Genomic DNA, 21936 nt, shown 5'->3' with positions numbered 1-21936 from the left:
TCTGCAGGTTGTCTCTCTTGCTCTACTTTGGGAAACACTTTGCAGCCAAAACGCTCGAGGAGAGCTAACACTCTCATTAAGCACACGCTGACGGGGACCCGACCGCCTTCCCCTGCCACTGGGAACAGAGGTCCTGGTTTGCTCCAGACATTTGCAACCACTGCAAAAAGCTGCCCCGAGAAAGGCTCCCAGGGCCAGCTCTTACCTGAGACAGCGGGTGGGCAGTGCTGCCGCGCTGCGCCTGCTCTGCGATGTGCCACTCAGGACATCGAGGGAGGACGTAGGGCCATTCCTGCGTCACCAGGGGCTGCATCAGAACGGATGGTCATGGGGATGGAGACAACTCTGAGCACCGGCACCTGAAAAGCAGTGTGTCCCCCCTGGGTCAGCTTGCACCTCCTCGGGGAGCTGCCTCCCTCCCTCCCGAGATGCCTAGGGTGCTGCCTTCACGAAGGATGAGCTTTTCGTAATCTGTCCCACAGATTATGCTGCATTTTTAAAAATGGTTGGGTTTCTTGAACGACAGGAGGTGCCCAGGTTTAAAGGAAGAGGGGAGAGAGCACCTCACTGTCATGACCACTTACGTTTAGATATAATAGATGTATCCCCGTAACAGACAATATTTTCAAACATATTATTTTTTCCTTTTATGTTCAAAAGGAAAATTGCCTAGAACCTCAGTTCCCCCCAAACATGCATCTCACACTATCAGCTACGTTTTTATGAGTTTTTACTCATTATGAGTTATAAAATTATCTTTTTTTAATCTGTTTTTAAAACCGCGTGACCCATAAAGCCAGTTAGCCGTGGCCCCTTGTCTATTCCACAGATCTGAAACACAACCTCTGGTCACAACGCTGCTTTTTACTGTTGTTTGAACTCTGAATATACCATAATAGTGGTTTACTCCACTGCCAACATCATCTTGGCTTTACAGAAAGCCATGAGAAAATAAAGCTCAGGGAAAATGGTAATAATTTCCTGAATCTGGCAAATTTTTGGAACTAAAGCACAATCCCAACAGCTCTACATTTAGCCAGTGGCAACGTGGTGAAAGAAGCTGAGCGCCAGCATGTTCACAGCAGGATGGAGATGGAACGTACAAATGCTGCGCAGGGCTTTGCCCAGCCCAGACCCAGCACGTATGAGGCCAGATGAGCAGGTAATAGCGATGCTTGAGTACTGCCTATGATGGGTGCAGAGGCAGTGCCGAGGGGCCATGCTGTCTCCTGTCCAACCCACCACCTACCCAGGTGATTGCTTTCCTGCTTTCAGAAGGAAACTCTCACCCAGCTCCAGCAGCCAGACTTCGTGTCCAAGCGGAAATGGGGCTGCTTCCAAGGTACAGATGGAGCAATGCTGCTGGGTGAAGGTCATCGGCACCTTCAGACCCAGCTCACTTGGACCAGCTGAGAAACTCCCTGCCTGGTCCTGGAGAAAGCTCCCCGCCCCGGTACACACTGCCCATCTCTCTTTCATACCCCTTGCTCCCCTGCCTGAGCTTTCACTGCCTCTCCATTACGCACATTAAGAGAACAGCTTATCCTGCTATGATTTTTTTAATCCTTTAGCAGTTTCTACAGCCATAATTCTCTCCCTTTCCAGCAGAACAGGCTGTGCTGAGCTCTCCGACATGCCGATAATCCAAAATCCTGACCTCTATCCCTCCTGCCCATTTGCACAAATGAACGTCGCAGACTGTGCATCGCAGCACCCTCACCCTGCTCCTTTCCAGGGTCTTCAAAGCCCCCCAGCCTCACAGGGCAAATTCACCTCACAGAACTCCAAGGGCTGGATGATTCCCGTCTCTGACAGCAGGTAACACCATGTCCTATTCCTTCAATGCGTGTGCTCTTAGGGGGCTGAGCTGTCCCTGATCCTCTAAATGACCTCTAGAGGAGGGTCAATCTAGCAGAGAGCACTTTCCATGCCCCAAGAACTGTGTTTTTCCTCAAAGCCTCCGTCAGAAGAATGCCATTGAGCTCCACTGCATGGAAACCCACGGCTTGCTGATGAGGTTCTGTGACGTCTCATGGCAGCTGCCATCCGGAGGCCTCAGTTTATCCACAGTGCAGTGGAATTGCAACGATGTGTGCTGGCCAGGCAGGTCCAGCCACCCCTCCGGCACCACACATGGACCCCACAGCTCCCAGTCCTCCCAGCACAGCCCGGTCCCTTGTTCTTCCCACCAGTGCTGCAGAACAGGAGCAATACTGGGAAGGCCACTCGCTCTCGTTTTCCTGCAATTGACTCAAGGATAAGTCTTCACGTATGGGGTGGGCACGGTTCTGGAGACAGAGGTGGGTAAACAGTGTCCTGCAGGTATCCATGTATAGGATGTGGTGGGTCTGCGTGATCCCTGCCAGCATTATGGAAATAAGAGCAGGCCTTGTCTCACCCCCTGAGTGCCAGGCTCCTGAACTCCTTCAGCCACGGCAAGGTCCATCAGAACACGACCATGGCACGAGGGAACTAAAGCCTATCCGAGGCAGCAGTCGAACAAGAGCGGGCTGGAAAACTCAGTGCCAGCAAAGGCCACACCCCAAGCATGTCCTGTGCAACACCTCGGTGAGACTGAAGCCTTATTGCAGGTGTGACAGTGGCTCAGCTGCCCTTTGCCACTCTACAATAGTGATGACAAAGCCCAGATGTGGAGAACCCAAGGGAGTGTGGAAATAACTCTGCTGGTGGCAGCCAGCACGAAGGACATTCAGTGAGCACAGCTGCAAGCAAACCAACAGCTACATACAATCCCTTGCCAAATTCCCTACTACTACAGGAACCAGGCAAGGAGAAATGTTTTTGACCTGCCCTGTTCCTCTGCCACGGCACAGAAGCATTGGTGACAGGGACACTGCGTGCTACAGCCAACGGACAACATCAGAAAAGATTTAAGCGTTGGCAACTAAAACTACCATCCCTGCAGCCTACTACAAGCCTCTACTTGAAAAAGGAGATGAAAAACCCTCTTTTGGAGGACTCAGGGAACAATGTGGTCAGGCACTGGGGCACTGCACCCATACGGTGGAGAGCGCAAGGAGTGAAACCTTTCCCACTGGTGTGTCTCGCTTGGTCTTAGCTGGCGGCCCTCACACCAGGTCCGAAAGTGATCAGACCCTTCCTCAGAAGAATCAGGAACCGCCTCGTTACGTGATGTTGTTTTGCATCCTCCCACGTGAAAAGTGCCCAACAGTCGCCTCTGCCCTTAGTACACCTTAAGAAACAAAGCATTAAACGTTTTACAGCTTCCAAACACCTAGTGACCAAACCACCGCTGTTCAGCCTTGTTGGAGACTGTGATGATCCTCAAAAAACTTGATATTTCACCAGCTGAATTCTTGGGTGTTAAGGGTGTATTCAAAACAAAGTAATTGCCTTTTTCCTCTTTCTAGGTGAGCTGTACCAGTTACAAACTCAGCGCTGGAGAGCATGACCCACTGCACTGATTTCCAGGCAGTTTGACAAGGCAACTGGAACGGCCTTTGCTCAACCAGTTCTGCTTCAGCTCGACCACACAACATACTGCCCAGACCAGTGCTCTCTGCACGCCCAGATCCAAACTTTCCCAGAACAAGGGAATTCATGCTGCAGCTGACCTGCATTGCTAGGCATAACCCCCAGGATTCAGGACCTGCTGCAGAAGCTGGAATCCAATGTCGGGTGCTCAATTTCTGGCTCTCTACCATACATAAGAGCAGCGAATACACCATATAGGTCAAGAGGTCTCTTCCTCACAAGTTTTATGCTTTGAATTGCTAATTTCCTCTAAAACATTCTTTCCAGGCTGAAACTTTCCACTTCGGATCTTGGCCTATAAGGAAAAATTACAGCAACATTGTGAGGCAAGGCAGCTCAGCCTTCATCCCATGAGGGGAATGGGAATACAAACATGTTCCCTGCTGCTGGAAATGTTAATGACTTTGTTGTTGTTTAACTTACTGTACAAGAGAAGTAATAACATTTTAGCTCAGCATGCTCAGCATCCTTAAAGGGGAAAGATGGGAGGCTTGTGGACATTTCAAAGTTCAGCTCCCATGTCCATGCTAACAAAGGGAGCATTCCCAAGCTGCAGACAGCAGGACTCCCTCTACAGCGCAATAGCACATCCTGTTCCAGCAAAAAATGGTTTTCTGCACGTGTAAGGAAATAGTTTAAGCCTGAGATCAAGAGCCAGCAGACCTACTTCCCAAGACCCCGCTAGGTCAAGGTTTGGTGGGAGAGAAGGAAGAGAAGACTTTGCCCCAGGGGGACCAAGCATACAAACAACACAACTCCCCCTGAGAACATGGGCCCTTAGTCTCCATTGGTCTACAACCCAGGAACAGGTATCCAAACACGCTCCTTGAAAAAAAATCACCCCAACAGTCTCCTGGTTCTCCTGTGTACACGGAAAGGGGAAAAGGACCATCAGCAGTCTTCTGGATGAGGGGGCATTTACAACCCCGTCGTCCAAGGGCTAAAAAACCCAGATGCCAAAGCTGCAGCTGGGCTTCGCACTGCGCTTCCACCTAAGTACCAGGTCCCCTTCATTAATTAGAATGAAAGGTCTTCCAATTAAGCAGCTGTCCTTAAGAAGTAACAAAATCTTTGCTGTATCTGGTAGCGAGCAGGTGGCACAGAAGATGCCTCGTTCACTGAGGGTGGGTGACATGGGGTACTCTCACATCTAATGAGCTGCCTTCTTAAATCACCACTTTTAGACTTTGAGCTCATCACCAAAATGTTGTTTAATTCAATGGATAAGTTGGTGCCACCGGTCCTAATAAAGAGGGAGCATCTCTTCCACTCTCCATTTTCCCATGCAAAAGAACACGCATATGCACACAAAAACTCAAGCTGAAAAATGTCACCAGTTAGTCTTGGACCAGAGAACTGGGACGATGATGTCCCCAGTTAAGCAGGTGAGTGTGGGTGCATGCTCACAGCATGGCCATGCAGAACTGACTGCTTCTCTCTCTGCTCAAAAATAACTTATGGCAATTTATTTAAGGAAGACTGAAATCTAAATTTCTTTCTCACACTGCTTCAGACTCCCAGCTGGGTTTTAAGCAGCTCTCTCCAAAACTCACTTTGCCTAGAAATTCTTCCATCTCTTCTCCTCCTCCTTCGATTAGACAAGTACAACAAATACTTACCCAAGCACCCTGAGGACCCAGCTGTAAACACACAGCCCCGCTGTGCTGGCCACAGAGAAGCTGCTGTCTGATAGACCTGACAGACAGAAGGAGCAGGAGAAGAAGCAAACATCCTCCAACCTCCCAAAAGTGACAGCAGGAGGGCAATAACTTGCCTAATGACCAGAAGAAGGTTGCACCAACCAGAAAAATTTAACCTTGTTCTTCAGAGCCTCGGTCACGTCATGTAGCCCTGAAACCAGCCTATTTAAACCTACTAAAAATCCCAAGTCTTGCCTTTGTCTTTCTCCTCTAAGAGCCTGAGCTGTCCCTTCCCCGCTGATGGAGGCAGGAAACAAGTCTTGTTGCATTGTGAAAGACATATCACCCATCTGCCATACCACGTAACTGATCAGCAGCAGTAGGAAGAGCACACCCACCACAGCAATAGCCAGGTAATGCTTTTGGGTTCCTTGACGCTTTGTTTCTCAGTTTCAGTGTCAAACTAATATCTATTTTTCAACTATTCCGCCTCGTCCCCAACAAGCTTGTCGTTACAACAAACTCCCAGTCAAAGCACGGGGTTCTCTGGCCTTCTGAGACCATGCCACATGAAGTTACATTTCCTTTCCTTTCCTTTCTTAAGATGAGAGCGACCTTATTCTTATGCTAAGAGAAACAGCAAAGTAAAATGGGATGGAGCTTTTTTGGCTCAGTTCTGAAGAGCTCGGTTTCATCTTTATACACCTGTGAAAATGAGGTTTTTTTTGAAGACTGAATTCTTTCTGGTCAGTGTGTCTATTTTCATGAGACTTACAATTCCTCTTGTATGCTTTTATCATAGACATCCAACCTAAAGAGGAGGCCTTGAATATATTTCTGAAAATAATATTATAATCAGAAATTCACCATACACCCAGAACGGAGAGCTCTTGTTTGAACCCATTCATTTAATCCCTTCTCTCTCTCACTTTGTTTGGTTTTGAAGAGAGTCACTTTAACCTGAGCAACCCCAATCACAGGTACAGTCCTGGCCAATTTTAGCAAGTAGGATTGATCTATCCCAGGTATTAATCCAGAGAGATGATCCTCATCTTAATTTCTTCAACCAACAAAGGGGACCCAAACAGAACATCACATCACAGCACCCGTTCCAACGCCTTCCCGCCCCAGCGCTCCCTCGGCACAGCGCTGCACGACAAGATAGTTTGAGACTGCACGTCTGCAGTCTGGAAAGGGACGTGCCATCACACGCTTGTTGTCACCAGAGCCTTGCCTGGCCATCCCCGCAGCAGCCGATCTCAGCACGGGGAACTGGCAGGGCAGGATGCGAGATGGCACCGGAACCACGGCAGGCACACGCGCTACACACCGCTGCCCAAAAAACGGGAAGCATCCCGGCATGAATGAGCCTTGTAGCTTGGACTTCACACAGCGTGTTGCTGTAGGGTACTGTGGTTGGGCAGTAAGGGCCATTAAAGAGAATAATCAAGCAGGAACTCCCACACTCCAGAGAGATTGGTGAACAGCAGCAGGAGAGAAGGTGGGAAGGACCTCGGATTAGGGCACAGGTACAACATAGACTGACAAAGATTTGACTTGAAATTGTTTAGCAACACTACAAGCCAAAACCCAAACAAACATCAGTTCCTCCCACAAACAGCACGGTGTTCAGAAACGTGGGAGTAATTGCTCCACACCCCTGGCACTGCACATGGGCAACCTCAGCAGTGAGATCCCGGGAATACGATGCTGGCGATGCCACCAGCCCAGCTCTACGCCCGTGATGCTGTGCCGGAGGGGAGACTGAAGGGAACAGGTTGGGCTGGGGCGGGGGGACACCGGTAATAATCTGGTGTGCAAAGTGGCACTAAATCTTGGTGAACCGCTGCCCTGTCTGGTGTGGAGTGGGAGGCAGAGCACTGAGCCTGGGGGAGCAGAAAGGGCCCGTGCCCCCAGCAAGCAGATCTGCAGCCAGTCGGGGCTTCCCGCCTGGAAGGGAAGGTCAGCGGTGGCAATGTAGGGCCTTGAGAGAGGAGGAGGAACTGGTGAAAGGGATTGGGGGGGAGGGGGGACACGTAAAAGAGCGAGGCTGGACTGGGCAAGGGAGTGAATGAAAGGGGCAGCGCTGGGACTGGAGTCTGATCCCGGCTTACTCGAGAAATATTTGAGTCCTGCCTTGCCCTGCTGTCTAATCCTCCCAGGAGGATGCTAGAAGGAAGGCCATAACGCACCCTGCCCGGAGCAGTCCTTCGGCTCTAGCAAGCACACTCCCAGAGTAAATAAGTCTTCAGTGTGCAAAGAATCAAAGCCGGTGAAATCAGGATGCTGGCTACTATTGTTTGCCTTGGGAATCCGCATCACTTACTTGTTCCCAGCCTCTCCCTTGTGGAAACGGTCTTGGCCACTGCTCTCACTCCCACTGTGTCCCCCCGACACCTTCCTTTTCTTCTCTGCAAGTTTCCTCACCCACACATACATGGACAGTGTGACTGTGAAGGGAGACAGACATGCACACACGCCCAAAGAGCGTACTGCCGAGGTTAGCCATCTGTCGATATTTTCCCCTTTTACCAGCCCAGCCAGGATCCGAGCGGGAAACAGATTTTGTCATGGCCTACCTTCTGAGTCCAGCAGGTCTGAGACGCGGGGGCAGCAGCCGCCGGGCTTGGGGAGCAGGGAGTGGGGCTGCCTCTGTGAATCAGCAAAGGAGTCCCTGTGACAGGGATGCATGCTGAGGCTGAGCGCTGCTGCCTGCACGCTCCCTGCCTCTCCTCTTCCACCCCGCGCTGCTGTGTTGCTATGCAATCACATCTCCAGGAGTAACAGCATCTCTCCAAACCGGCGGAGATACCCTTGACTCGGCGAACGCAGGAGGAACAAGGACGATCCCACAAAGTGCCCAGCCCTTTGGAGGTCTCCTCGGCCAGCGATCGATCTGGAGGAGGGGAGGGAGAGAGTGGAGATGCGAAGAAAGACACACGCGCAGGAGGAGGAGGAGCAGACAAAATACACACGGAGAGGGAGAGAAAAAGGAGAGGGGGGCGATACAAAGGCACAAAAGGCGCTGTGGTCTGACCTCCGGAGACCTGACACAGAGTGCTGGGCTCGGAAACACTTCCCGCTGCTTGCCGACATCTCCTCACCGCCTTTCAGGAGTGGCGGCTCTCATTTTAGGTTAGATATGGCCATGCGTGTGCTGGAAAATGCCAGACACATTCACCTCCTTTCTTAACCGCGACTTGGGTGTCTGGCATAAGATCTAATAACTTAAAAATAGCCCATTTTAAAATTAAAGGAGCAAAAATAGGATGATGACTTAATTTTGGATATGCTTCCTATTCTTCTTAAGACAAGGAAAATAAGTAAAGGAAGAGCCAATTCTTCAAGCTGGGGAGAAATACTGATCCAGGATTTTCTAAATGTCAGGGTATCTTGTCTCAGCCCATGAGAAACAAGGATCTGAGCTGCTAACCTGGCTGAGGACACAAGCAGACCTGGAGTTGGGATTTCAGCCCATCCATGACAGATAGTTTGCAGTTCTTCAGATCATTCCACCCAAGGATTTCAAACTGCTCAAGATGCCAGTGATGTTATTCCCATATTACAAAAAAACCAAAACCAAATCAGAACAAAAAACCATAAACATTTAAATGACTTGGTCAGAAAGAGGATTCAAATCTGATCGCAGCCTTCTCCTTTAGCCACTGGACTGTCTCAGCCTCTCCCTGGGAAAATGAAAACTTGGGAAACACGATCTTCCTGGTCCTTGTCAGAACAACTTTTAATGAGCGTTAGCCCTTCTTTTCCCAGAGCTGACAAACCCAAGTTGTTAATTTTCTCTGCATACAGCTATGTTCTACAGAAATATCACTGCTCTTTATAAAGGTTGTCCATTTTCATACATCTATTCCTCACTAAAGGTAGGTCGGATGTACCTCCAAATGCAGGTTAGCTTGGCTCATTCAGGCCAGCGCACGGATACGTAACAGCAGCTTCGCAATTTCACTACATTTGTGAAAACCATTGCTGGCCAAGACACCTCTCGCAGCGACGGGAGACGGCAAACCACTCGCAGTGGCAGAGGGCTCCCCATGGGCTGCGCCTTGAGGAACGCGGGTTGGGAAACGCTGTGGTATAGAGCAGCGGCGCCCGACCCACCTCAGGTGCCCACAGCCGGTTTTGGGACCCTAAGAATGAAACTTTCTAATCCCACACCGCTGTTGGAAGGTGGATGGGGACAGATCAAACAGCTTTTCTAGGTCACCAATTTTAACCTGGAGAAGGCAGTCAAAATATAGTTGTCTTCAGTAAAATGCACCTGAGAGTCCTCAAGAAACCAGCATGCTCCTCACGGTGGCACCAGCTAGCACCTGCACGCAGGTGGGTGTCTGACCCCGGGGAGCCGCTCCTTTCATCCTAGTTAGGTGAACTAACTAGTCAGGAGCAGAGTCCATCAGCACATAGAGAGGCAGATGCACAGAAACCTTCCGTAACTACACTGAAAGGAGACTTTTAAATAGCAACCTCCTCATAAATGGTTCCAAAAGGAGCAACACCGAATACTTGGAGTACCAACCCAAGAACGCGTACTCACTCCACACACCTTCTGCTTTTAAAAGCCTCTTCAATAGATTCTGCTTCTACAACAGCTGTACTGATGCAATAAAACTCATTCTGAAAAGCTCTATGTAGACCAAAAAAAATAGATGTGGATGGGAAGACAGCAATGAGCAGAGTCTCTGCTGGGCTATTTTTGTGCATACGTACACACAAATAATAAGTCCTGGGTTAAGCAAGGAGAGTGAGGGGGGAGAACAACAGAGTGCTGGAAGGGCTATCCAGGCAACTCCAGCAAACCATTCTGCAGAGAGACACGACCAAATCCAACTGCAGCAGCATCTGTCACCAACAGTATCCTCTAAGGGACTTGACAACATGGATAAACAAAGTGAGTACATATCAAGCCAAGTTACACTTGCACACGAGACAGACATCAGCACAGAGACATTAACAGACAGGACGAACCACAAAAACAAGGTGCTCTGCAGTATGTGCATCCTAAATTATTGATAGTTTAGTGACAGCAAAATGCAGTAGAAAAAAGAAAATCTCATGTCAGTTTAGCTTAAATTTTGAGACAAAACAGAGTCTTTGGTGAAAGAGTTGCTTCAATGGCTGGGAGCTCTTCCTAAGTTCCCCAATACCTTCTACTTTTAAGGATATAATTAGGACAAAGAGCCAAGCAATTCAGAACTCAAAGGAAAACAGGGAGACAAACTGATTTGTCATAAATGCAGCCTTTCACATAAGCACTGCAACTTTCTGAAGTGTATGGGATGGTTTTTGAGATGGGATGCTAAATTTGGTATGCTTTGAGTTCTGAACAGGACTTCATCCAAAAAAATCTCCCAAGGGATTCCAAGAACTCAGCTTCCAGAAGACACAGCGGTACCTGCCATATGCCTTTCTCTAACAAAAGATCTCAGACATTTTGTGTTTTACCAAATGGCAAAACTAAGGATCTCCACCTACCCAACAGGGACACCTCAATACACACGATGCTACGTACAGCGTACATGCCTACATTGCACAGAAAGCAAACCAGGTTTTATAAGGCATGACCGTGAAATTAAAATCAGATTCTGATTTACACCAGTATCACTCCCTTTAAAACACTGGAGTTTTAAATCAGTTTAAATCATTGAAACAGATTCCAGTTTACACTTGTGAAATCAGAATCAGCCACGCCGACTAAACATACAAAGTCGCAGAACAACCCGAATACGAAGGCATTTGCTGAAAATGGTTGGTGAAAACTGTGCCATACGGAAACATCCTAAGAGATTTTTTAGTTTGAAATGTTTAAAAAAAGCTAGAAATAAGGGCTGAGTCTGGCCTGGCCCTGAAGTCTATTACTTTCTCTTTATTAAAAGTCAATATGAATTCGGCCAAATCACTCGTAAGCTGGAACATCCGTAACACCAGGTATGATGCATTACCGACTGATAAAAACATTAACTGCAATTCTAGCATTTGCATTTTCAACACAATGCTTCAGGCATTGGTACAGTTAAAGGCTATTACTTTTATGGTTTTGCTTCCCATAACCTCTCACCCATTAACTTCCTCTTCTAAAGCAGTCCTCGTCGCAGCGAATCGTTTCCCAAAACGCGCTCTCTCCCTCCTTAGAGATCTCGCGTCTCCTGAAAGCGGAGGATCATCTTCCCCCTTGTACAGAAGCAGAAGTGTTGTTACCATCCTTTGGAAACTTCGTTAGATTCTTTCCCTCAGTAAAGCTCAAATGTATCAATTTATCCCAATTAAAGTATTTTGGAGAATGCTTTACCTAGGAACCTAGAACGCAGATTGTGCAAGGAAGAAAACGATTTACCAGCATGGACTAAATTCTGGAAACCCCCTCGCATCGAGCACTGCCAAGAGCACACACGGAGGATGGGAGCGACGAGAGGCACCGGGGAGCGTGCCGCCGCAGCAGCGAGGCCGGCAGCGCGCTAGAGCGCGTTCGTACACCTGCCTTCCACTGACCTGTGCCTTACGCCAAGTGCCGCCGCGTCTCGTCGAGCAACCTCCGACGAGGAACTTGCGAAGCAGCCGGCGGAGCCGGATGAGCTTAATTCCCAAACTAGCGCTGGGGAAGCAGTTGGAGGTTGTGAAGTTCCCACAGGCGGGAACAAGGCGTTGATATCCTAACGGCCTCCAAACACCTAAACCAAAGAACAGAGCTAAATGTCGATGGAGAATACGTATGAAGGCGCATCCTTGCCAAGAGGAGAATACAGGGGGAGGCCAGGAAAGAGCACTTCCCCTACGGTCATGCACCAACAGTGTCCTGGTTGATCCAGCTGCTGAAAGGTTTGGGAGCTGGGACAAGGTCACTTATGGCTTGAAGAAATCCTATTTCTCCCCCAGAGCCTACAAATCCCTGTTTTCCTGAGACACAGGGCTCCCTCATCTGTGTCTCCTCCTAACTGAAGTACCAGATGAGAACGGGTCCAGCCAACCTCAAAACAAGAGTGATTTGGGTTTGATGCAGGATCACTGATCTCAGTGGTTCTGCTGCACCAACCTGCGAGGGGAAAGCCAGAGGAAGGATTCTCGCACAAAGGGACAGACCTGCCCATCGATTCCGGTACGTTGGAAGGGCAAGCATGCTCGTGAGCAGGGCACAAAGAGCCTCTTCTCAACCAGAAGGAACAAAACTAGAATTAGGGGCCCTAAATTCAGCCTGAAAAGAACCTAAGAGTGGTTGTCCAGATATTGTACCAGCCTGTTCCTTTTTTTTTTTTTTTGTTTAAATAACTTATGTCAGATAAATAACTGCGCCTCCTTTGCTAGCATCAATACGCACAAAAATCTTCCAAGCACGGATTCCACCCTGCTGAAAGCATTTAGAGAAACAGTGGGATACTTTCTAAAAGCGCAGTACCTGGGGTGAGAGAAGAGAATGGGTAGAGAACTGATACAAGCTGACGTGCACTCAGCGAATGAATCCTCCTTTTCATTTGTCCCTGCACAGGGATTGAAACAGTCGCGTGTCTCCCCTCCCCAGCCCTGAATGAGAAATCAGAAGGGCTATAGAGGAGAGAGGAAACCTTTTCAGAGCCACGAGCTCAGAAGAATGAAGGGTGGGTGTCAAAAGAGTGTAGAAGAATTTGGGGGAGAGATGGGGAAAGAGAAGAGAAAGGAGAAAATGGTAGAAGAGAAAGCAAAAGCTGGCAGGAGTGAAGGGGAAGGCAGGCAGGCGGCTTTCAGGGGCCGTTTCATTCTTCAGAAGCTGTCAGTGCATTCGCAACGTGCTTTCCATCCCCCTCCTTATTTACTGGGCTGCACACACAAAGGAGCAGGACAGCGATCACGCAGGAGCTGCCGAAGATTCACTTTGACATAGAACAGAGGTGCCCTAAGAGGAAGGCAACTGCTTAGTGATCCATGTACAACAAACCACAGTGGGCATGTTACAGGCCTGGAGACTCCAGAGAGGGTTGGGAGAAAACCTGCAGAGAGCAGCCTCTTCCTGCAGAGATCACACTCACAGACCCACAGGCAGCGCAGATACCCGAGGAGGGCGAGTCAGGCTGCGTGGGGATACAGCTGCGTGTAAAAACACACATACAGGAGAAAATTATCACTGAATTCTTTAAAAGAAGAGCCCAGAAGATTTAGGCAGAGAATAAAATTTGCAGAAGTATCTGTTGCAATTTGCACCTAAACCCAGTGCCTGAGGCTCAGGGGCTCAGCCGCATTACGGTGACTTAGCATCCCATCACCTGTCCTGCACCACAGCACTCTGTTTTCTGTCACGATTCTGACAGGTACCAAAGGTTTGCCTGGGGCATTAAGCTGCAGCATGGGATCACAGCTGAGCCTACAGATTTCTAAATGCTGTTGTGCTGGTTTTGGCTAAGATAGAGTTAATTTTCTTCACAGTAGCTAGTCTGGGGCAGCGTGTTGGATTTGTGCTGGGAACAGCGCTGATAGCACAGGGGTGTTTTTGTTATTGCTGAGCAGACAGTCAGGGCCTTTTCTGCTCCTCACGCTACCCACAAGTGAGCTGGGGGTGCACAAGGAGTTGGGAGGGAACACAGCCAAGACAGCTGACCACAACTGCCCACAGGTGGGGAAGGAGGAAGAGGGGACATGCACCGTGACAGCATTTGTCTTTCCAAGTCACCGTTAGGCATGACAAAGCCCTGCTTTCCTGGGGACGGTTGAACACCTGCCTGCCCAGGGGAAGTGGGGAATGAATCCCTTGCTTTGCTTGCACATGTGCCTTTTGCTTCACCTATTAAACTGTATCTCAACCCACAGGTTTTCTCACTTTTGCTCTTCCACTTCTCTCCCACATCCCACCAGGGGGGAGTGAGTGAGCGGCTGTGTGGTGCTGAGTTGATGGCTGGGGTTAAACCATGACAGCTGTCAAGGTTAAAATAGTATTTAGAGTCTGTGTAAAGTAGCTGCAGCTTTTTTGAAGACAAGCTGTTTCAGTTTCTACACTTGTGCAAGACTGTAGTGAGCCTGAAAATGAAAATTAGATGCCAAAATAATTAAGTCATTTTTTTTTAAATTTTACCTTCTGCGATGCAGACTTTTTACTCCTACAAGACAGGAAAGTGAGAAGCAGAGAAATGAAGCAGCATCACAAGATATGCACTTACTGAACATTATTTGTGTACTTCAGTACCTCCCTTGCCAACTATAATTACTTGGGAGTCACTCAGGCAGGTGTAACATCACGTTTCAGATCTCAGGAATCCTGTGCCAAAAACCATATCGCCATATGCTAAGAAGGTCATGAAAGACTTTTAGTCAAAAAGCAAAAGTTTGGTGACATCAAGCCATCATCCGACCAAAATCCTTACTTTCCTTCTGAAAAGCAGAGCCATAATGAGGGAAAGCCACAGGAAAAACATAAATCATAAGAAAATACTTGGAGACTTTGTTCTTTCAAGACAGTAATCTTCCAGAGCAAGCTGGTTACCAATGCCTGCTGTCCTTTGCCCAGGCTGGATGTATCCTCTGACTGAAGAGCACATGAAGAGCTCCCTCACGGTCTCAGAAGCTGTATCACTAGAAAGAAAAGCAGTCCAGCCTGTAGTATTAGTGACCAGTTATCAGAGGATCTAGGACCAAGCCAGACAGGAGTTTCACTGTGCTGTGAGTCTGTGAAGAAGAACCCTCAGCCAGGTCAGCTCCCCGTTTCCCTTGTTCTTTTCTCCTCTGCACAAAGGTTTGCGATAAACCATTTCGTCACAGCAGGCAGAAGGCAGATACCCTGCCCTACAGGGCTTATAACCCAGCTTTTAGTTAAAGACAAAAGGGAGTCAAGGGAGGAGACACTGCATCGGGGCACAAAACCCAAACATTATATAAAGAGCAGAATGAATTTTATTTTTGTACCAGTTAAGTGTTGTTAAAAGAGTTCAGGAGCACAAATATTGGCAGTTGTCAGAGCTGCAGTACAAGCCTCAGAGGTTCAGTTTTCTGAGTGGCTACAGCTGTACCACCTTCTAAATCCTTGGGTCCTGATTTATTCATGGCATTAGGAATGCAAAATGCAAGCAGAGGGAAGTAGGCCAACCAGAGAAAAGAAAGCAGGGACACAGAGGAACCAGTTTCTTCATTCCAGCTGAAAACAGGTTGGAATTATTAACTCTTTCAGAGCAAGTTCTCTGTACCAGGCTGTTGCCTTTTCATGAAAACGCACAAATGAGCCTCTCCCCACAAAATAAAAGCACAATGAACAAACACAAGGCAAACGTGACTTCAGAAAGAGAATTCTGCTTAACTCCAGCCCAAGGCGTTTGCCTTTTCAGAGGCGCAGTGATCAGGGCAGCGTGTCTGACAGGGGAGGGGCTAGTGGGCTTGGTTCTGAGAACCATGGACCAGCCGTTCAGTGGGCGCAACCCAACACAACACAGATCCATCAGGAACGAGCAGGGCTGTTCCCGCTTACCCCGGCCAGGATTCTGGCCTTGTACTTGCAAATCCCAATCCGCATTCAGATCGCCCTACAGGGAAAGGCCTCGCTTTCTGGAAGCGTCTAAATAAGCTACTAGAAAAGCTGCAGGACGTGCTTGAGCTGGAACAACCCCTGCCCTGCCTGTAATATTATAAATCCTCTAAATCAAAAGGATGTCGAAGCCTGCGGAGGAGGGAGGCTGCAAAGTCATCAGCTTTTATGCAGGGGGAGACAGGACACAAACCAGCATTTCCTGACATCAGCCGATACGAGAAATTTGGGCACCAAAACAACATCCTCCAGAAAAAACACACTCAAGGGCCAACTCAAGTGACATGAAAGCACGTATTCCCTTTCTAGTGAAAGACGTTAACATAAGCCCCAGAAGGAGGTTGTAGGCCTGACCCACATTTAAATATTCTAGGATGCTGACTGATCACGTGAATGAGCTTCATCCTGCAACGCTCCCATCAAACAGGGCCACAGGGGTCGTTTCTGCTCCCCTCTCGTAGCGCATACAGAGGGCAGGCTCCTCACACCCGGCAGGAAAGGGCACAAGGCAAATCCCTCATCCGTCACTTACCAGGAAACGGATGCGCCTTGAGCATCTCCATTTCAGTCCTCGGAGCAGATGCTCTGGTCAGCCAAGTCTTTGAGCATACGCTTGTAATACAGAGTGGTCCACAGAATTTACCCCGGTGACTAGATGGCAAAGAGGGAGCTGGGGGGTGGGGGGGAAGGAAGAGGTACAGCAGCACATTGCTCCATGGAAGAACGGTCCTTTCAGGGAAGGGGAATGTTTGTAAAGTCAGAAATCTTGAGGAAAAAAAAGCAGCATCCAGATGTGAAAGACAAGAGCTATCAAGGCTAAGTCATCTCCCCCACCCCACAGGCACAGCATTGCTGCACAGGAAGGATGTTAATCGCCCATCTTAACTTTAACATCAGCTTTGTCGGTCACCTGCCCTGTTGCTTTATTTCTGCACCTCCAAGCGCCCAGCCCGTGCGCTCCAATGACAAAACTGCACAGTTTGTTTAAAGACGTTTCTGACAGAGGGTACAACACAAGAGCCGTGGTGCTGAAACAAGTGTCTTCCACTGACATGCTTCTGTGTTCTCTCAGCAAACCCCAGCCTCAAGGGAAAGCTGATCTCAGGGGCAATAACCACATCCAGTGCACCCTAAAGGATTCTGCTTTAAGCCTCTTGAAATCCATTTATACGTGCGCTCCACTTTAAGCCTCTTGAAATCCATTTATGCGCACGCTCCGGAGAATCTAGGCGCCTTTCACAACCGACAGGCAGCCTCTGTAAGCACCTTCCAGCCTGACAGGAACGCTAGAGCCTTGCTCCTTCCCCATAAACTCCAACAGCACCCAGGGAACATGGAGTTTGTCTTCCTGGCCAGAACTAAGCGCTGCTTTGAGATGTTCTGCACTTGCTCCTTTCCCCACTAAATGTTTATCAGTTTTCCCGCTGATCTATAACTGGGCCCACGTCCTCACCGCGTGTTTTCCCGGGGCTGCCAATCCCCCCAGCCCCGTTCCTGGACAGGATCCCAGTGCAGCGATGTGGAAGTCCAAGTCTGGTCAACAGCTGAAGACAATTTTGTGCTGTAAGGACAAACACTGAGGATTAAGTTGTTCTTAGGGAATGCAGTACACAGGCTTTCCAGCACAAGTGCTAGCGTTGCCAACACCTTCCTGATGGCAGCTTCCTAGGAGAATTATAAAACCACCTATGGAGCTACAGCGTGCTCCTCCTCGGGTCCTCAGCTGGAACCTTTGAGTCTAACAAGCACTAGGCAACACCCTGATAGAGATGGCCAGGCAGCAGTGTCGGGATAGTCCTCAGCACACAAGCTGGGCTGGCCCAAAACTGTACCAGCCTTTCAAGGAGATGACTGGTTCTACGTTAGGGCCCCACCTTGAAACATACCCACTTAGAGGAATCTCTCATTTGCGGAGTTTCCCCCGTTGAGAGAAATTATAAAACATGATTTTTGAAGTTCTATTTCTCTTGACAGAAGTTAGCAAGCAGCACTTGCACCAGATGGAGTAACACAGGCAGATGAAAAAGGGCAATACATCAGTCGAAGCAGATCCCTCTACAAATCTCCATATCAAAGTCTTCAGTGATTTTCTTATTCTCTCCAGAAAACAGATAAATACACACACAAATATATACACACACATATATTAACCAGATCCTCTGACCCATCTTTCAAGTGCTTATTCCACTGCTGTAAAATGAGGTTGTAAAGTTTCCTCAAATTTTAGAGATCCGAGTTCAGCTTCTCCCAACTTCTACTCCGGGTTAAAACGAAATGACAGAAGATATATTCTGCAGCAGAGTTCCTTCAAAATAGCATGATGGAAACGAGAGATGTTCATGTATAAAATACGACACTTAGAACTAAACACAAAAAGGAAAGCTACATTTGCACTTATCAGTAGAAAACAGCGAGCTGGGGGCAACATTGAGTGCTCAAAACATCAACACACCATCAACTGAGCAGCAAGTTTTTCACCTGCAGGAGATCAGCATTGAGCAATGTTAGCAAGAATTCTCTTTCGGAAGCTCCATAATGAAGGTGAGGTTCAGGGAGGTCAGTTTAGTCAGCCTATAAGGGCCAGTCTACACACCGTTACAACAGGGAATTGGGAAGTTGTAGTGCTTGAACCCGGTACGTAAACAGCAGCCCCGGAAGTCTGACTGAATTGTTCCTCATCTCCTACTGTCGAGGAAGGCAAAACAAGTCAGGGATCACCATTACTTATAAATGAAGCAGCGCTGCTCGCTACAACTTTGACATGGGAAGTGTTTCTCAATCAAAGCGGATACTCCAACAGAAAAAAATGAGGATGAGAAACGTGGATGATACACACGACATTGAGCTCAGCAGCTTCAGATCTTTTTTTTGGGTTTGGTGTTAGCGACCGAGCCAGCCTAAGCATTCCCTCAGTGTCTCACTTTCCTAAAACTGATGTCAGCACAAAAACGCAGACAAGGGTAATCGCTCTCCATCTTTCCTCCGAGGAAGGAAGGATTAGTGACACAGTCCATTATATTCCACTTTCCTCTTCCAGAGGATAGAAAGGCTCCAGTGAGTCCCAGGGTCACACTTGCATGTTCTCCGCTTTACGGCTAGCGGTCTTGGAAACACTACTGATGCTGCTTTCAATAAAGACCTTCAGGCCCTTTAAACCTTGCGCGTAGAGAAATTCCAGATACCAGTTCCACTTGTTTCTCTATAAAAAGAGACAGAAGAGTCAGACAGGCTAATCTGAAAAGGTCTGCAAATATCAGCTTCCAGTTTGACAGCATCTATCCTAGACTGTGAATACCCACAGGTACAGACTCGCATCCTGCCCCCAACGGCCAAACTTTTCACTTATCTGCGACATATTCTTAGCTTGAGCATGACAAGTCATGTTCAATACTGAAGGTGTTTATAAAAAACAGCTCTGAAGAGAGCAAAGTCTATTGTATCAACTGCGAAGATGTCAGGAACCAAATGAAGATGGATATTAAAGCCTCCCTTCCATCACTAATGGTGATTCTTCCAGATCAGGTTTGAAGTACGCTGCGATACAGGAAAGGAGACAGACTGCCACCGTGCCTGCTCAGTAGAGGATCCCTGATCAAAAGCTCTAGCAAAGCTACGCACCCACCTCAAATTCAACATTAACTTCATTGATAATAGAAATTCGGCTCCAAGTACACCAAAAATATAACTTCATTGTTCTCTGCAGGCTCCAGAAAAACATCCTTGTCCTGATACGGCACTGACTCATGGAGGAAACAAATCCCAGCCCATTACCCACAGGTGGCTAGACATGACATCTCAGATGCTGATGTCCTCATGTCTGGCCCTATTAGGGAATGAACCAAAATCTACAGCTCTAATTTTCCCCTTTCAAAACTTTTTAGAGAGTGTTTGTGGAATTGGTGATTATCATCACCTTATCCTCTTCTACACAGCTGCTGAAAATTGCCTGTTTTCACCTCACTAAAACAAGAAAACTTACCTTAATTAATCTGAAGTTGAAGGTGGTCTCATCTGGCCAAGCCTTAAGGAGAGGGAATAAAAACAGTATCAAGTCAAATAAAAACTACATCCCGAGTTGCTGGGCCACTGCTTGGTCTACTCATAAGTCAGGAATTACAGATGCACAAAGAAATTCAGGGTTTTTTAATTGTGCTTCAAAATGGGCTTCCAGGGTCATACTGTGTCCACAAGTGGCATGTTAATGCCCCGTGCTGCAGCATTATGGGATAGAAACAGAGTATTTATTGGCATCTTCAACCATTGTCCCTCTCTAGTGTAAAAGCTACCCCTTCAAAGCATTAAATAGATAATTCCCAACAATGAATAAGAGCAAGCAGGAACCTACAGACACTAGCTCGTGGTTTGTGTTCCAAGTGTGCTGCAGAGCAGCACCCTCTGGTGCTCAGCACTGAAGTGTTAAAAGATGGCACTGCAGCTAAATATTTTTTTCCTGTCTTAAGACAAACCTGTAATAGCTGCTAAGCACAATCTCCTTGGTTCTGCAGTGGGAAGAATACAATAATTCTCCACTAGAAGGTTTTGGTTTGGGGGGTTTTGTATGTTTTTTTAATCTTACAAATGTTAAAGAATTCGGAGCCTCACAACAGAAAGGATGGAGTCAAAAGATACAAAAAACTAATCCTGCTACAACAGCAGAAAGACCAAGAAAAGAAGTTGTATGTAACAAAAAAAATCACCTCCTCTGGCAGATAAAACTGGGTATAATCAGCAGTAAGAGACAAACTACCTAGATTCAGGACCCTGAGTATATAAACAAAGGCAAATTAGTTATGGGTTCCTAACCAGTATTCTCTGCTTCAACTTTAACCTCCAGTTTCCCTTGCTTCGTTCCAGAAGCCACACCTACACATGCCTTCAATCTGCCAGCATTCCTCACAACAAAACAGCATCTTGGAACAACAACTCTGGCAAGCTTCTCTCTCCACTATTCAGTAGCTGCATTGAACACATGATGGCAGCTGGAATCCAAGGCAAATAGTAGCAGAAGTCCTGTCAGGCAACACAGGACAGCGCCATGTTATTGTACTTCTGTACCTGAAGTAGCTAATGGCAGTTCCTTTTTAATAAGAAATTCTCAAAAGCTACTGCAAGCACCAAAAAGCACGGCTAGAAGTTCTACCACGTGCACCTGTGTACAATTTAACTAAGTTTTTCTTAACTTTCTGGAATTTAAGTGTTTAAATCACACTCCATATTTTGTGGGGTGGGATGAACTATTAGGAAGATTTACTGAATTAGTCATTTCTTTCATTATTTAGCTATTTTAGTTCTATTCTCGAAACTGTCACAAGCACAAGTTCACATCTAAAGCCGTTGCATTCATGCTTTCATATCACACAAAGGAAGACTACTCGAATTGTGCCACTGCTCTGACACAAACACAGCCTGCCATAGCAGCTTTTGAGTGCTCACGTGACTAAGTCAGCCAGTACAAAACCAGAGATACTGCTCTACAGAAACTGTCAAGACAGAAGATGTGGTGCTACCAAAGCGTCAGCCCACACCATTACCTGCTGCATGAAAAGGAGAGCAAAGCCCATCAGGGCTGGGTGGTAAACAATGTTAAAGCTGGTTTTGTATTCCTGCACCGCGGTTTTCTTCAGCAGTTCCTCATCCATACGAAGACCTTGCGGATGAACATCCTCCTGGAACACACTGGATGTCCACAGGCAGCCCACCATCGCTATTGTGTAGTGGTTGTACTCTTGGTACGTCTGGCTACTGAAGCTGAATTGTTGTATTTTCTGAGGGAGAAGAAAACAAATCAACAAATAGCATCCTCCAAGTGGTTGTGCACTCCCTCCAGTCCTTAAAAGAAAGCCATCAGAACAGCTCTCCTCCATTCAACTTAACTCCTTGCTACGGTCAGTTCTAGCACATTTGCACATTTGTCTACAATACCTTCTTACTCCGCTCATTTTGCTTTGCGGCCACCAAGTTGGTTCGATACCTTAAAAAAAAAAAAAAAAATAAAAACGAGAAATTTAGGTGCCTGTAATTTTTATTACCTACCAATAGTGAAAAAAGCTAGAGGAATGCATTAGGAAAGCTTACTTCCTCCACGAGATCAAATATCACTGGTAAAACAACCAAAGGACATGAACAAGAATTCAAAGGGACACTATCACTTGGCATAGACCCACGCTTTCCAGGCAGAGTAGGGAGACACCACATAATACTCATCTCTTAAATGATTAAGATATGGCAGATTTGCCTGTGACAGCCACCATCATAAAGGCAGTACAAGGATTGACACACAGCCTTAAA

General features: G+C 47.5%; 1 protein-coding gene across 1 annotated transcript in view; it reads right to left on the bottom strand.

Moving 5' to 3' along the window:
- Window positions 1-18715: 18715 nt before the first annotated feature.
- The window catches only part of CENPI (centromere protein I), a gene marked incomplete at its 5' end in the record, with an annotated part of 9021 nt that continues 5800 nt past the window's right edge, over window positions 18716-21936 (bottom strand). Inside the window, 4 exons of the mRNA XM_010153544.1 lie at window positions 18716-18847; window positions 19628-19669; window positions 21180-21413; window positions 21571-21619. Of these exons, the coding sequence (XP_010151846.1) occupies window positions 18716-18847; window positions 19628-19669; window positions 21180-21413; window positions 21571-21619 (457 nt within the window). The remainder of the gene's footprint in view (window positions 18848-19627; window positions 19670-21179; window positions 21414-21570; window positions 21620-21936) is intronic.

The sequence above is a fragment of the Eurypyga helias genome, unplaced genomic scaffold, assembly GCF_000690775.1.
Source record: "Eurypyga helias isolate BGI_N326 unplaced genomic scaffold, ASM69077v1 scaffold12916, whole genome shotgun sequence".
Lineage (NCBI taxonomy): Eukaryota > Metazoa > Chordata > Aves > Eurypygiformes > Eurypygidae > Eurypyga > Eurypyga helias.
Note: the sequence above shows the minus strand (reverse complement) of the source record. Positions and strands in the feature narration are given on the sequence as shown.